Source organism: Chiloscyllium punctatum, chromosome 37 (genome assembly GCF_047496795.1).
Source record: "Chiloscyllium punctatum isolate Juve2018m chromosome 37, sChiPun1.3, whole genome shotgun sequence".
Lineage (NCBI taxonomy): Eukaryota > Metazoa > Chordata > Chondrichthyes > Orectolobiformes > Hemiscylliidae > Chiloscyllium > Chiloscyllium punctatum.
The window spans coordinates 38,945,999-38,961,475 of NC_092775.1; the positions used below are offsets into that span (position 1 = coordinate 38,945,999).

The following is a 15,477-nucleotide window of genomic DNA, read 5'->3' on the forward strand; positions in this document are numbered from 1 at the left end:
CAGTGGATGTCAAACAATCAATCTGATAATTTAGGGCTCGTGGAGGAGTTGAAAGAAGCAGTGGTATGATGATGTTGCCAAGAAACATCTTCTAAAGGAGAAGTGATAGATCCTCAGAGGACACCAGAGATAATGATGCCCCCCCTGTCCCGAGATAGGAACAGAAGCTGTTGTAGGAGAGTCTTTTAAAATAGAGAATTAAGAATGGAATACGGCCAGTGCAGCTAAGTGATGTCACTGAATGCATTACAATAAATGGTACACAGATCACCTTTCTTGGCTTTCCTGAACATTTGGGGAATAGAGGTCAATTAAACAAATGGGATAAATACTGCAACTTACTTATGTGTGACTTTAATTGAACTTGGCACAATTAGTTCATTGCTGTTTTCAGTGCCACTGCTTTCACCCATATTCTCCTCTTCCTCATCAGGCACATCATGGCGTTTAGTGACATTCTTTTGCACAACTGGATCAAATCCTTCATCCAGATCCAGGTCATAGACTTCTCCTTCAAATTCAACAGATACTGAACGGATTGACCTATTCCGTATGTAGCTTTGCTTAAATTCTGAAAATAAATACAAAAACACTTAAAATAGGATCTCGGAGATAAGTGATGTACTTTTGAATCTATAATGAGCAGACATCAGAGCTTGAAAAACTGAAGTCCTAAACTGCAATTGCAGTCAAATGTCATTACAGATTGGAATGTAAGAGGACTTGATGCAGGGCAAGATTTCACAAGCCTTCACCAGGCATATTCTCTGGAGGAGAGGGAGGGAAGATAGGGAGGGTCCACGTTAAATGTTATGTCCACTAGCCCCCCATCTATCCAATGCACATACTCAAAGCAGGGGGCTGGGGAATGGAATTTCAATTGTGGATGTCTGGCCCACATGAGGGGCACCACACAAGATGAAAGCTACCTGCTTTTCAAAACTCAATTCCCCAGCCCTACCCTTTACACCCCCACTACCTCTGCTTTTTACCTGCCTCCCCACAATGCCCCCTCGAATTCTAGGGCTCCTCACCACCTGAAGCCGCCAGGATTAATATTTCTTGAACAGCCAGCCATTTTCCCTGTACTTCTCCTTGCAGTCCAATGACTGAACTCTGGCACTGTCAGGACTGTTGGAACTCCTGGTCACTTCAATTAGCTAGGGACTTCCCAGGATGAGATTTCCACCAACTAAGAGATAGAATTCCCACCATCAACCACTTTGCCTGTCATCCCCACCCCAACTCCCTAAGGAGGGGCTTCTATAGTGCATGTCAGTTCCCTGTTGATTTTACTTCCTGGGAGCTGGGTACAAAATACACAGAGTCACCCATCTGACAAAGAAATGGTCCTGCATTGAGAAATTACTAATTGTGGAGTGTATATAGAGGGACCCACTGCCTACATTCATTCTTTTAACATGCACTTCAAAATAACATTTGCCTAGTCATGGGCAGATACGACACCCACCTGTTATGTTACCAGCTGGCTCATTACCAACATTTCAAAACTCAAGCCAGGATTTTCTGCTGCCATTCTGTCCAACATTGAGCTAATTTGGGGTTATCAAAAGTGAAAAACCATACCATTGACCAGCACCATTTGCGATCCTTTCCTCCATAAATTATATTGAACTTATCTACTTGAATATGGGCATGTCTGTTAAACATGGTGGTAACGAGGGATGACTTTAGCCATGCTATCCCCGGACTACGTAATCATGGTGAGACACCCAGTTTTGCTTGGTCTAGAAAAGGGGACCGAAAACTGTAAATTAAGTAATACGTAAAGCATTATGGGGCATCTCATAACATCTTCATGAAGAACTTCACCATTCACCACCCACCCACCCCACTCCTCCCTCCTATCCCCCTTCCATCTTTGCTTCTGCCAACTTTCCTTAAAGAAAATTGATATTCTGGACAGTAACAAGCTACAGGGAGAGAAACAGGGAATCAGATACTGGATGTTCAGACAGGCATTGCACCTAATATGCTGCTTTTTACAAGCGTCCCTGCAGCATTGTTCATCAAATAAACTAAAGCCATTTATTTTAGCCTCAAAGGATTCCTACTTGTGCTGTATGCAGATTTGTCTTCAAAATCTTGTGCTTTGCAAAATGGAGAACTGACCCATTATGAAAAAAGAAATTGAGATCAACTGAAGGAAATAAAAGGGCATGGTAAAGTTAAAAGGATGAAAGTAGATTAGATTTTTTTTAAAAATGGAAAGACGAACAGAGGAGTTTGAGAAAAAATAGCAACATCTATACATGAGGTAGCGTGGGCTGACCATTTATTGAAAATAAAAAATAAATAAAACAAAATGGTGAATACAAGAGGAGAATTGAAGGGAGGGGAGGCAGATGAATCTGCTTGTTACTTAGTAAAGGGTGTGATACATTTCAAGGTTCTTTTTCCTACCGTTATTGTTGCCAAAGATAACCACTAGACGTCACTAGAATACAGCAATACACAGCTACAGAAAAGCAATTATATTTATTCTGTTGAGCATCTCATGTTTCCTGAGCTGCTAATTATGCAGAAGAAGGGCTTTACATCTTTCAATATGAAATAACTAGAATTTTTTTTTTCATTTTAAAAAGCACAATTATATATTGGAAGTTGCAAGCTTGTTTCAATGTTTGAGGTGGGTGATAAAAATCAGGGCTTCAGAAGCTAACATACTCAGCAATCTGACTGCTCTGTTTTCTTCTCCCACCTCCACTCCCAGAGCAGTAGGCCTTATAGATTTAAACTCCTGGGACACAGTTAAATGCTCAACCCTGACTCAGGTCAAATATCAGCTGGCAGGAGTCAAAACTTATTAGGATCACAGGGGTTGATGGGCATGGGGGTGGCTTTAGGAATAAGCCATTCTGTTCATACTACCATTGGAGTCATAGTGAGTCACAAATGCATCGAGTCATAGAGCACAGAAGAGGCCTTACAATCCATCAAGTCTACTTTCATTATCTACATTAATCCTACTTTCCAGCACTTGACCCAAAGCTTTGAATGTAAAGACATTTCAAATGCAGGTACTTTTCAAAGGCTGAAAGTTTTGCCCTCCCAGGCAATGCGTTTCAAACTCCCATCATCCTCTGGGTGAAAAACATTTCCTGCAATCTCCACTAAAACACCCATTCTTCACCTTAAAGTTATGCCCCTCATAATAAAGGGGAAGAGCTGTTTCCTATCCACCCAGTCCACGCCTCTCAATCTTATACACCCTCAGTCTTCTGTGCTCTAAAGAAAACACCTCACACTTATCAAACCTTTATTGTGAAAATGCTCCAATCCAAGGAAAATCCTGGTAAATCTCCTCTGCACATTGTCCAGTGCAATCACTTCCATTCCTTAGATTAATCTTACATGAATTCAGGACATATATTTCCACTTTTTAAATAAGGTGTACACCTCAGTGAGATTATTTTGCTGTAAGGTAAGCTTTCCCAAGTTCCCAGCAGTTGTCATGCTCAATTTTTAAAATGACAAGACCTACTAGGAAATGCTGCCGTTTTGCCTTAATTTTATGCAGTATAAGCCAATGACTTACTTTGCTTGGACAAAATGGTCTGTTTCTGTCGAGCTGCTGTATTAATTTTGGATCCATTTTCTTCACAATCACAATCTCCTCCATCACCGTTGTAATACTTGGACTGGAAGCGATTAGACCTCCTCTTCTCAGATGCTGCTGTGACAGCCATTCCTTTGCACTTATGAAGCCGAAGCTTTCCAGTGGAATCTTCCACACACTGCCATTTCTAGAAAAATTATCACTTTGTTAGATTGTAGCAAATTTCCAGAAAAGAATGAAAATCATCAAACTTGTGAATGACACACACTGCTCCAACTCAGATTCTTAAAAATGGAGATCCACATGTTCATTTCCAAGCATTAGTGTTTTTTGTAAAAAAATACGCTGGGATACCTGTGGCAGTAAACTACATAGATTTTTGTTACTGGAGGAAAAAAAGCATTGAAATATTGGGCTGCATAAATCAATGGTTTAGTTTTCACAGGAATGGAGAGGAAATGAAATAATACATCAAGTCAGGTTTCTTTTCTGCTTTAGATTCTATCGAGCAAACATTCCTAAGTGTTTGTGGCTTGCGGTCTAATAGCTTCTGTAATTAAATTCTTTGATGATAATTATTATCTGGGTTTTTGTAGGAAAAAGTGTGACTGGGATAAGTCACCCAATGACTGCTGGGCTGATGAAGCAGCATTTTTTTTTTACTACTTGAGGGAAGGAAAGATAAATCTGAGAGGTGTATGTATCAATTTAAAGGTGACATGGTTACCCAGCGCACTGTTCCATTAAAGAGCTAAGTGGATTTATGTACAAACAGTTTATACAAATTCATTGAGTGATTTTCCAGTCAGCTGTCCAACTGGAGAAAAATATTTGTCTAAAAGATGGGACAAAAGTCAAAATTATGAAAATAAGACTCTCCTCAAAAAAAATTTCAAAATTTCAAATTTGAAAAATAAGTGTTTGACATCCTTTTCAGGAAGTGAATGATGTTACATGATCCAGAGAAATACAGTTCACTAGACTGTGAGGAAAAGAAAACAATTGCAGGAGACTAAAATTTTACTTGATTTTGATAAAGTACATTGTGATCCAACTTTTAACACACGTGTACACAGCATTCCACTTATCTTTTGCTTTACATTGAGAGACTATTTAGATCATCCTAACTTTTATCCTAGCTCATTTTCTAAGTGCAAGTATTGACTAAGTTCCTGAGGCATTCCCATGTCTAGTGGCACAAGCCAGACAAAGCATATGCTTTTGTTTGTTTCGATAGCTAGTTTCTCCTGGAACAAATTACAAGCCTGTTGTCAGAAGTTATAGTTTGAGATACATCGAGCATGGCTAACCAGGAGACTGTCCTATTCTTACCATCTAACTCAGCATATTGGAAGACTTTACAGGTTGATAATCTGATGGAAATGTTATGAGCAGAAATTTCAAGGATTTAAGTGGGAATCAAACCCAGACCTTCTGGTTCAGAAGCAAGGACACACCCACTGTGCCAATGATCTCCTTCCTACCCCACATATAACTAAATAGAATACTCAGCCCCAAACCACTGATTGCAATAAGGTTACTTTGTGCAGCCTGCTCATTTGAATGATTTTGGCATTCACCAAGAGCAATCTGTGGTATTTATTGTCTGGATATATCAGCAGGGAGTCTACATCATGCATGGCTACCACCATGGAACTTAAAGTTAGCCAGTGTCATTTAAAAAGAGGTGATGAGTTGTGGTTGGAGCAATCGCTTAGACTCACGACTTGGGAAAGGGTGACGGATGACACAACAGGGCAGAAGGCAGGCCCCAAGTTGTTTGAATGCTGCACTGGAGGTGGAGGAGGTGGAGTGTATCAGATGGGAAAGGCAGCCCTCGAGTCACAAGAACTAAAGGCAGTGAGGTCAGACAGTTGCAGAGACCAATGTCAAAACAGTCAAGCCATGAGGATCTAGATGCAATGTCAGCAGATGCTCAAAGATTTCAAGAGTGGCTAATGTTAGTGAATGCATCTTCAAATTCCATATCCGAATGGATTGGGTCAGTCATTGCTTAGATCACCACGCTCCCAACATTCAGCAAACAACAATATCCATTTACAACTCTTAACCAATATTCATTGGTCTCACCTCTCACTCAGACACTCAGCATTGCAGTGACTCTAAACCACATTTCTTTATTCAATGGCTGCATCTGCTGACACCCCAAAGCACAGTAGCACCAAAATCTCAGAATTTATTTTCGGTAAGGAGTGTTAAAACCCAATGAAAAGCAAAAATAATAATAATAAAGAATATTACTTGATGAAAAAACTTTTAAGCAAGGTCTTTTATTTGTAATTAGCTTTATATTGCACAAGTGCAAGTCTGAAAATAAAGAGTCTGTGTCGCTGAAATTTCTTGAGCATTGGTATCAGGAGATACTACTATTCTGGCATGGGACATGGGCATCACTGGCCAGTGTTTTTGGTGGTTGCTAATTGCTCGGGTTGTGATGGTCAGCCTGCTCCTAGAAGCCACAGCACAAGGACTGCAACAACTCAAAAAGCTAGTAGATATCAGCTCAAGATAACTAGGGACAATCAATTGCCAATTTTTCTAACAATGCCCATATCTCATGGCCAAATTTTTTTAAAAAAAAGATTGTGCATGGAGACTTCAGATTCATCCTCACCTTCAAGCTGTGCCTTATGCTACTAATTCACAGTTACCCCTCCCCACGTCGCTAGCAGAAAAGGCTGCTCCTTCAAGATCAAAAACGTGTGCTGTAGAGCACAATGAAATAAAAGCCCTACTACTGGGATTCACTTGAGCGGTGCTGGTAGCAGCTGTGTTTTTGCATGCCAATTGCTGCTCTATTACATCTAGTGGCAACAGGGCTTTCAATGTATGCATGCTGTGCATGAGAAAATTTCATGCCGGACCCATCAGTCATGTCATCAGTGGACAGTCCTTCAAGGTCACCCTTTTGGTTTATCCTGGCAGCTCAAATGCAGCAGACACAGAAGCCTCCTATAGAATAAAGGTATCGCCAGTGTTGGCTTTGGTCACACACCTGATGAAGTGAGATCCCTTTCTGTTCCAGTTGAGAGCACACTTGACATATGGTAGTTGCACAATGATGTACTATAGTCAATATCACCTGTGCTTTGGGAGATCGGAATACTAATAAAGCCATATACTTTTGCTGCTTACCTGGTTTTGCAAGTGTGAATGAACTATGGTTATCCCCCTTTGATTAGGCATGTTAGTGACCTCCCTTGCGCATCAAGTGATGGAAAATTACAAGATGTTGCAAACACTTCCACCACCAAGCTGGAAGGAGCTCAGTATATGTAAGTTCATTAAAAGCCACAATTACTTCACAATGCTATTACCAGCCTTGTACTGCAGTGAAATTGTATTTGTGACCACAGCAGGTAACAGGTTCCAGGGAGAATATTCTTACGGAAGCATGAAATCCCACACATCACTTCGCTTATATTCAGGTAGAATAACTATTTCAAAAAGCTTGGTAGATAATTCCTACTGTTGTGAGTCACTCCTTCTTCCAGCAGTTTACCCTACTCTGTGTGACCTCTGTTCATTATTTATATCATGCCATGATTCAAGGAGAATCCCTACGAGTACAGCCAGAACTGGGATCAGCTGCTTTATACAGAAGTCTTAGGCTCAGCAAGCTTCTGGCTGCACCTGCCACAATGTAAATTTTCGCATCTAATTCCAGAAAGGATCAAACATTTGTAGAATTGTAGCAACAATCAGAAGAAATTATTGAGCAGTTAATCAGTAAATTGCTGGCAAACTATTTAATTATTGCCGATGGGGTAGGGTTTGTTATTGCTGCTAAGTGTAGCTCAGCTGTACAAGATTGAGGGGGGGATATTGTGGAACATTGAACTGCAATACGGCTTTATTAGAGTCAGATCATTACAGTATTCTGATTGAAGTTGTAATGTATCTGTTTTGCATATTTCTGATGGATGCCCACTACGTGATTGTCCCTGCAGCTGTGTCTGACATCATATCATTCACAAGAGCGTACATGCACTACAGTGCCATTTTGGAGCTCTAAGGGCACTTCCAGCATCCAAAATATGGTTACTAATGAGCTAAATTTCTAATCCAGTGTTTACAAATGATGCAAGGGTTTAACAAGACTCAACAGTGCAAGCGGATTTCATCTCAAGTTAAGAATTGATATCCTGCTGTGTTCACTGGAAAATGGTTCTAAAGTGAGTGTGTTAACCTGAGATTTCCATAAGCAGTAAATAAGGACCAAGAATTAATCGCTGTATTACCCCTGCATATACAGTGATTGCCAGCTTTTCAAATTAATTGACAGTATTTTGGAGATTACCTAACATGTCAATATTATCTATCTAAAATCAGCGTAGCCACTAACTGGTTCATCTGTCGTCTTATTCCTTTCCATGGTCAGCTGCTATTGAATTGAAACATGTTCCTCCATCTAGTCAACCCCATCCCTTGCACTAACATCAAGGTCCACAGTTTTTGCAAATGATAGGTAAGAATTTGAGGGAGCAGTTAACACTCTGGTGCTAAATGTAACAGTGACACCAGTAATTGGCATTAATGGAGGACAGGTGTCTGTTACTGAGTGGGTGGTAAGGACATACATTCCAAGAGGAGAGTCATTTTTAAGGACCAGTAAAGAAAATAGATCAAAAACAACAGGAAATGGATGTCAAAGAAATAGATAGTGAGAGAGTGATAACCTCAAATACAAAATTCATGCAGCTGTTTGTTCTCAACAAGACTCTTGAGATGCAAGAATGAACAAGCTTGGGTTTATAGTGCACATGATGTCAGGATATCGTAGTGTTTTACAGTTAAAATGTTTCTGAAATAGTCATTTTTCAAAGTATCAACTTTCTGGTGTTGTGCCAGTTTCTTTAATTTTAAAAGCTGTTGGTCAGCTTGAATCAGTTTTCCAAGTTGGCACGAGATAAACTCAGACACCAAACTATGGTCATATCCACCCTCTCAGGGAAACATCCCAGGGCACTATTCAAACAGGAGACATTCTGGTGTCCTGTTCAAAATACATTAAGGACAAAAGGGTAACTAAGGAGAGAATAGGGCCCTTCAAAGATCAGCAAAGCAGCCAGCGTGTGGAGCCACAGAAGATCGGGGAGATACTAAACGAGTATTTTGCATCAGTGTTTACTGTGGAGAAGGACATGGAAGACGTAGAATGTGGGGAAATAGATGGTGACATCTTTAAAAACATCCATATTGCAGGAAGTGCTGGATGTCTTGAAATGCATAAAAGTGGATAAATCCCCAGGACCTGATCAGGTGTACACTAGAATTCTGTGGGAAGCGAGAGAAGTGGTTGCTGGGCCTCTTGCTGAGATATTTGCATCATCGACAGTCACAAGTGTGGTGCCGGAAGACTGGAGGTTGACTGATGTGGTGCCACTATTTAAGAAAAGGTATGAAGGGCAAGCCAGAGAACTATAGACTGGTGAACCTGCCATCGGTAGTGGGCAATTTGTTAGAGGAAATCCTGAGAGACAGGATGTACATGTATTTGGACAGGCAAGGACTGATTAGGGATAGTCAACAAGGTTTTGTGCGTGGGAAATCATGTCTCACAAACTTGATTGTTACTACTTCAAAAAAACTCAGAGGATTGATGAGGGTAGAGCAGTATACGTAATCTATGTGGACATCAGTAATGCATTCGACAAGATTCCTCATGGGAGACTGGTTAACAAGATTAGATCTCATGGAATACAGGGAGAATTAGCCATTTGGATACATCACTGGCTCGAAGGTAGAAGACAGAGGGCAGTGGGGAAGTGTTGCTTTTCAGACTGGAGGCCTGTGACCAGTGGTGTGCCACAAGGATGGGTGCTAGGTCCATTGTTTTTCATCATTTATATAAATGATTTGGATGTGAACGTTAGTGGTATAATTAGTAAGTTTGCAGATGACATTAAAATTGGAGGTGTAGTTAACAGCAAAGAAGGTTACCTCAGGAGTACAATGGGATCTTGATCAGATGGGCCAATGGGCTGAGGAATGGAAAATGGAGTTTAATTTCGATAAATGCGAGGTGCTGCATTTTGGAAAGACAAATCTGAGCAGGACTTATACACTTAATGGTAAGGTCTTCAGGAGTGTTGCTGAACAAAGAGGCCTTGGAGTGCAGGTTCATAGCTCCTTGAAAGTAGAGTCATAGGTAGATAGAATAGTGAAGACGATGTTTGGTATGTTTTCCTTTATTGGTCAGAGTATTGAGTATAGGAGTTGAGAGATATGTTGAGTCTATACAGGACAATGGATAGGCCACTTTCAGAATGTTGCATGCAATTCTGGGTCTCCTCCTTATTGGAAGGATGTTGTGAAACTTGAAATGGTTCAGAAAAGATTTACAAGGATGTTGCCAGGGTTGGAGGATTTGAGCTATAGGGAGAGGCTGAACTGGCTGGGGTTGCTTTCCCTAGACCTTCGGAGGCTGAGGGGTGACCTTATAGAGGTTTATAAAATCATGAGGAGCATGGATAATATAAATAGACAAGGTCTTTTCCCTGGGGTGGGAGAGTCCAGAACTCGAGGGCATAGGTTTAGGTTGAGAGGGCAAAGGTATAAAAAAGACCTAAAGGGCAACGTTTTCACACAGAGGGTGGTGCATGTATGGAATGAGCTGCCAGAGGTGGTGGAGGATAGTACAATTACAGCATTTAAAAGGCAGCTGGATGGATATACGAATAGGAAGGGGTTAGAGGGATTTGGCCAAGTGCTGGCAAATGGGACTAGATTAGGTTAAAATATCTGGTTGGTATGGACAACTTGGATCGAAGGGTCTGTTTCTATGTTTTACATCTCTATGACTCAATGAGTGTATTTACTTCTCAATGGACATCACAAAAACAGGATACTTTATCAATGTCACATTGCTGCTTGTGGAGCCTGGGGGTCAGGTAAACTCAGTTGGATAGTTGGTTGGTTTGTGAAACAGTCTGATGCCAACAGTGTGGGTTCAATCCCGACACCAGCTGAGGTTACCAGGAAAGGCTCTCCTTCTCAATCTCTTCCCCTCACCTGAGGCATGGCAGCTCTCAGGTTAAATCACCAGTCATCTCTCTCTAATGAGAGAGCAGGCCTATGGTTTGGCAAGACTATGGTAAATTGAATTGCTGTAAACAGACTAACACACATGTTTTTTTTAGATTAAACAATGACTTAAGCTTCAAAAGTATGTCATTGGTCAAGGTCATTATTGTGACATGGTAATAGAACTCGAGAGTATGCTTACTGTGACGTCATGAAGGTGACATCACTGGGTAGAAATACCAATACGTAAGAGGACATGAAGGTAAACACTCAAAAATACATTCTAATGTAACTATAATCTAGATCCCAGATTACGATATCTGATAGTACCGCTTTGTAGAACACCACCAGTCTATGCGCACGCATGATCCTGATTTTCCTGAAGATGGTCATTTTGACAGAGCTCACTGCCCACATGCCACCTGTCTCTCCTCAGCATGCTGCAATGCTCCAGTAAATCACAGCACAAACTGGAGAAGCAACACCTCAGAGGCATACAGATGTACAGTATGGAAACAGACCCTTCGGTTCAACCCGCCCATGCTGACCAGATATCCTAACCTAATCTAGCCCCATTTGCCAGCACCTCCCCTCTAAACTCTTTCTATTCATTCACCCAATCCTTTCTATTCAGATATGCCTTTTAAATCTTATAAATGTACCGGCTTCCATTCCCTTCCTCTGGCAGCTCATTTCAGACACTCATCAGCCTCTGCATGAAAATGTCGCTCCTTCGGTCCCTTTTAAATTTTTTCCCCCTCTCACCCTAAACCTGTGCCCTCTTATTCTGGACTCCCTCATCCCAGTGAAAAGACCTTGTCTATTTACCCTTTCCATGGCCATCATGACCTTATAAACCTCCATAAGGTCACCCCTCAGCTTCCAATGGTCATCTTTAGACAAGGTACTTTACAAGTCTCTGGTCTCAATAGCGAGCTCAACATCTTCAAATTGCAAACCAACTCTTTTATTCCTTCCCTTTCTTTTAGTTATTCTTGTTTTCTGTCACTAGGTCCTCTCTCCCCTCAGCCTAGTTCGGTGGGACTGTCTGTTCTTTCCAGTCTGGCAGTCAGACACACCATTGTTCTGCTGTCCTCACATTCCAATCACTTAATCTGGACTATCCATACCCTTTCTCCCCTAGCACTCCAACCCCAACCCCTACTCCTCCTCCCCCATGCTGCCCCCTCCACGCTTCACTTCAGCTCTGAAGAAGTGTCATCTAGACTCAAAACATTCACTTGCTTTCTCTCCACGGATGCTGCCTTACCCACTGTGATCTCCCGCATTGTTTGTTTTCAGTACTGTGTTTGATAGTATTTGGAATTCAAATACAATAGCGTTAGTTTGAAGAATAAGCAGAGAGTTTTTTTTAAATTTTGCTTTTTCCTTACACTTTTCTCAAATCTAAAATTCAAATTGCAAACATTGCTTTGGACTTCTGCATTTATATGCCACACAATGTTGTATAAATGCAAATTCTCTCTTTTCTTTAGATTTCCAGAAAACTTCGCATGGAAGGTTACACACAAGCTGAATACTATAGGTATATAAATAAGACTTTACGGTGCATAATGAAGTTGCTGCATGCAAGAAAGGATCTGGTGCTGGATTTGGAGATGCTGGCAGATCGGAAAATACATTGAGTAAAGCGACCCAGATCGTAATTTTGGGATCCCTATCATTTCCAATTTTACAAATTCAACACACAAAATTAAAAGAATAATCAAAGTTGGTTACAGATTTGCAGATGATACCAAATAATATAGTTGAGTTTGCTAAGTTGCACACAGTGATATTATAACTCAGGGTAAGGAAATTGAAGTGCTTCTTTGCAATTATTCAAGAACCAACTGTACAGATGCAATAATAGCGAACACGGACATCTATGGGAAGATGTACTAGATTCATAGAGATGTACAGCATGGAAACAGACCCTTCTGTCCAACCCGTCCACACCGACCAGATATCTCAACCCAATCTAGTCTCAACTACCAGCACTCGGCTCATATCTCTCCAAATCCTTCCTATTCATATACCCATCCAAATGCCTTTTAAATGTTGCAATTGTACTAGCCTTCACCACTTCCTCTGGCAGCTCATTCCATACATGTGCCACCCTCTGCGTGAAAAAGTTGCCCCTTAGGTCTCTTTCATATCTTTCCCCTCTCACCCTAAACCTATGCCCTCGAATTCTGGACTCCCCGACCCCAGGGAAAAGACTGTCTATTTACCCTATCCATGCCCCTCATAATTTTATAAACCTCTATAAGCTCACCCCTCAGCCTCCAACACTGCAGGGAAAACAGCCCCAACCTGTTCAGCCTCTCCGATATCTTCTATATCTTCCACGTCCTTTTCCACAGTAAATACTGACGCAAAGTACTTGTTTAGTATCTGCTCCATTTTCGTCGGCTCCACACAAAGGCCGCCTTGTTGATCTTTGCGGGACCCTATTCTCTCTCTAGTTACCCTTTTGCCTTAATATATTTATAAATCCCTTTGGATTCTCCTTAACCCTATTTGCCAAAGCTATCTCATGTCCCCTTTTTGCCCTCCTAATTTCCCGCTTAAGTATACTCCTACTGCCTTTAAACTCGATCTATCCTGTTTATACCGGACATATGCTTCCTTCTTTTTCTTAACCAAACCCTCAATTTCTTTAGTTATTCAACATTCCCTATACCTAACAGCCATTCCTTTCACCTTAACAGGAATGTACTTTCTCTGGATTCTCGTTATCTATTCCTGAAGGCTTTCCATTTTCCAGCCGTCCCTTTACCTGCGAACATCTGCCAACCAATCAGCTTTTGAAAGTTCTGGCCTGATACTGTTAAAATTGGCTTTTCCCCAATTTAGAACTTCAACTTTTAGATCTGGTCTATCCTTTTCCATCACTATTTTCAAACTAATAGATTTATGGTCACTGCCCCAAAGTGCTCCCCCACTGACACCTCAGTCACCTACCGAGTTATTTCCCAAGAGTAGGTCAAGTTTTGCACCTTCTCTCGTAGGTACATCCACATACTGAATCAGAAAATTGTCTTGTACACACTTAACAAATTCCTCTCCATCTAAACCCTTAACACTATGGCAGTCCCAATCTATGTTTGTAAAGTTAAAATCCCCTACCATAACTACCCTATTATTCTTACAGATAACTGAGATCTCATTACAAATTTGTTTCTCAATTTCCCTTGGACTATTAGGGGGTCTATAGTAAAATCCCAATAAGATGATCATCCCTTTCTTATTTCTCAGTTCCACCCAAATAACTTCCCTGGATGTATTTCTGGGAATATCCTCCCTAAGTACAGCTGCAATGCTATCCCTTATCAAAAATGCCACTCCCCCTCCTCTCTTCTGCCCTTCCTGTAGCATTTGTATCCTGGAACATTAAGCTCCCAGTCCTGTCCATTCCTGAGCCATGTTTCTGTAATTGCTATGATATCCCGGTCCCATGTTCCTAATCATGCTCGGAGTTCATCTGCCTTCCTTGTTAGGCCCCTTACATTGAAATAAATGCAGTTTAATTTATCAGTCCTACCTTGTTCTCTGCTTTGTCCCTGCCTGCCCTGTCTGTTTGACTCACTTCTGTTCTCAACTGTCCCAGTCTCAGACTGATCTCTTTCCTCACGATCTCATTGGGTCCCACCCTCTCACCTTACTTGTTTAAATCCTCCCAAACAGCTCGAGCAAATCTCCCTGCCAGTATATTAGTCCTCTTCCAATTTAGATGCAATCTATCCTTCTTGTACAGGCCAGTTCTACCCTAAAAGAGATTCCAATGATCCAAAAACATGAATCCTTCTCCCACACACCAGCTCCTCAGCCATGCATTAATCTGCTCTATTCTCCAATTCCTACCCTCACTAGCTTGCAGCACCAGGAGTAATCCAGATATTACTACTGTCTCAGACCTCCTTAAATTCCTGCCTAACTCTCGGTAATCACCCTTCAGAATCTCAATCTTTTCCCTTCCCATGTCATTGGTTCCAATGTGTACAATGATCTTCTGCTGGCCCCTCTCCCTCTTGAGAACATTCTGCACCTTCCGAGACATCCTTGATCCTGGCACCAGGGAAGCAACACACCATTCTGATTTTTCGCTGCTGGCCACTCTAACCGATCCATTCGATCTGATAGGGTTCACAATCAACAGCATTTATTGCAGATATAATCCCCAGTAACCCATAAACTCTCCTTAAACTCCCACATCCGAAAAGATGATCATATCATTCTACTAAAGGCCATTTTTGTTCCTTCACAATCTACAGACCCAGAAAATAGCACCGTCTTATTCCTCTACAAAACACTGGTCCAGGTTAAATTAATACTTATGGCTTACATTTTAAGTTTAATCAAGAGAGATATCTCAATAAAACATAAAATCAAGAAAGAATCCATGCTACTTACTACTGCAGACTTATTGTAAGGCCATCCTTAAAATATCCACTTATCTGTCTCTGTGCTGTGACCTCTCCCAAACAGGTTCCTCCAAGATCAGTTGTGAATTTCACTGTTTGTTCATTTTCCCAGATGTACTCAGATGTCCAGCGATACATGAATTCAAATGGCAAAGGCAGTAACTGTGCAGGTTCACAGCTCTGTCAGTTTCTTTCTCTCTCTCCTGCACTGACCTCAATGTGCTTCCTTTGTCTATTCCTCTCCCTTTTAAGACTACTGTTGTTTTGACTTTTTTTTTCTTCAAAGTTCCAAAACATGCAACAGCATATAAAACAGTAATTGCTGCTCCTGGAAATAGAGGAAATCACCTGTAACACCTAAAATATCTCAAAAAAAAAGGAGTAGCTGTTACAGCCAGAAATTTTTCCCATCCTCCATCTTGG

General features: G+C 41.1%; 1 protein-coding gene across 1 annotated transcript in view; it reads right to left on the minus strand.

The window, feature by feature from the left end:
* Positions 1-15,477, minus strand: part of LOC140463021 (extracellular sulfatase Sulf-2-like) — a 323,741-nt gene that overhangs the window by 30,052 nt on the left and 278,212 nt on the right. Inside the window, exons 15-16 of the mRNA XM_072556628.1 lie at positions 3,560-3,767; positions 343-571 (exon numbers count right to left, since the gene is read on the minus strand). Coding sequence (XP_072412729.1) covers positions 343-571; positions 3,560-3,767 — 437 coding nt within the window. The remainder of the gene's footprint in view (positions 1-342; positions 572-3,559; positions 3,768-15,477) is intronic.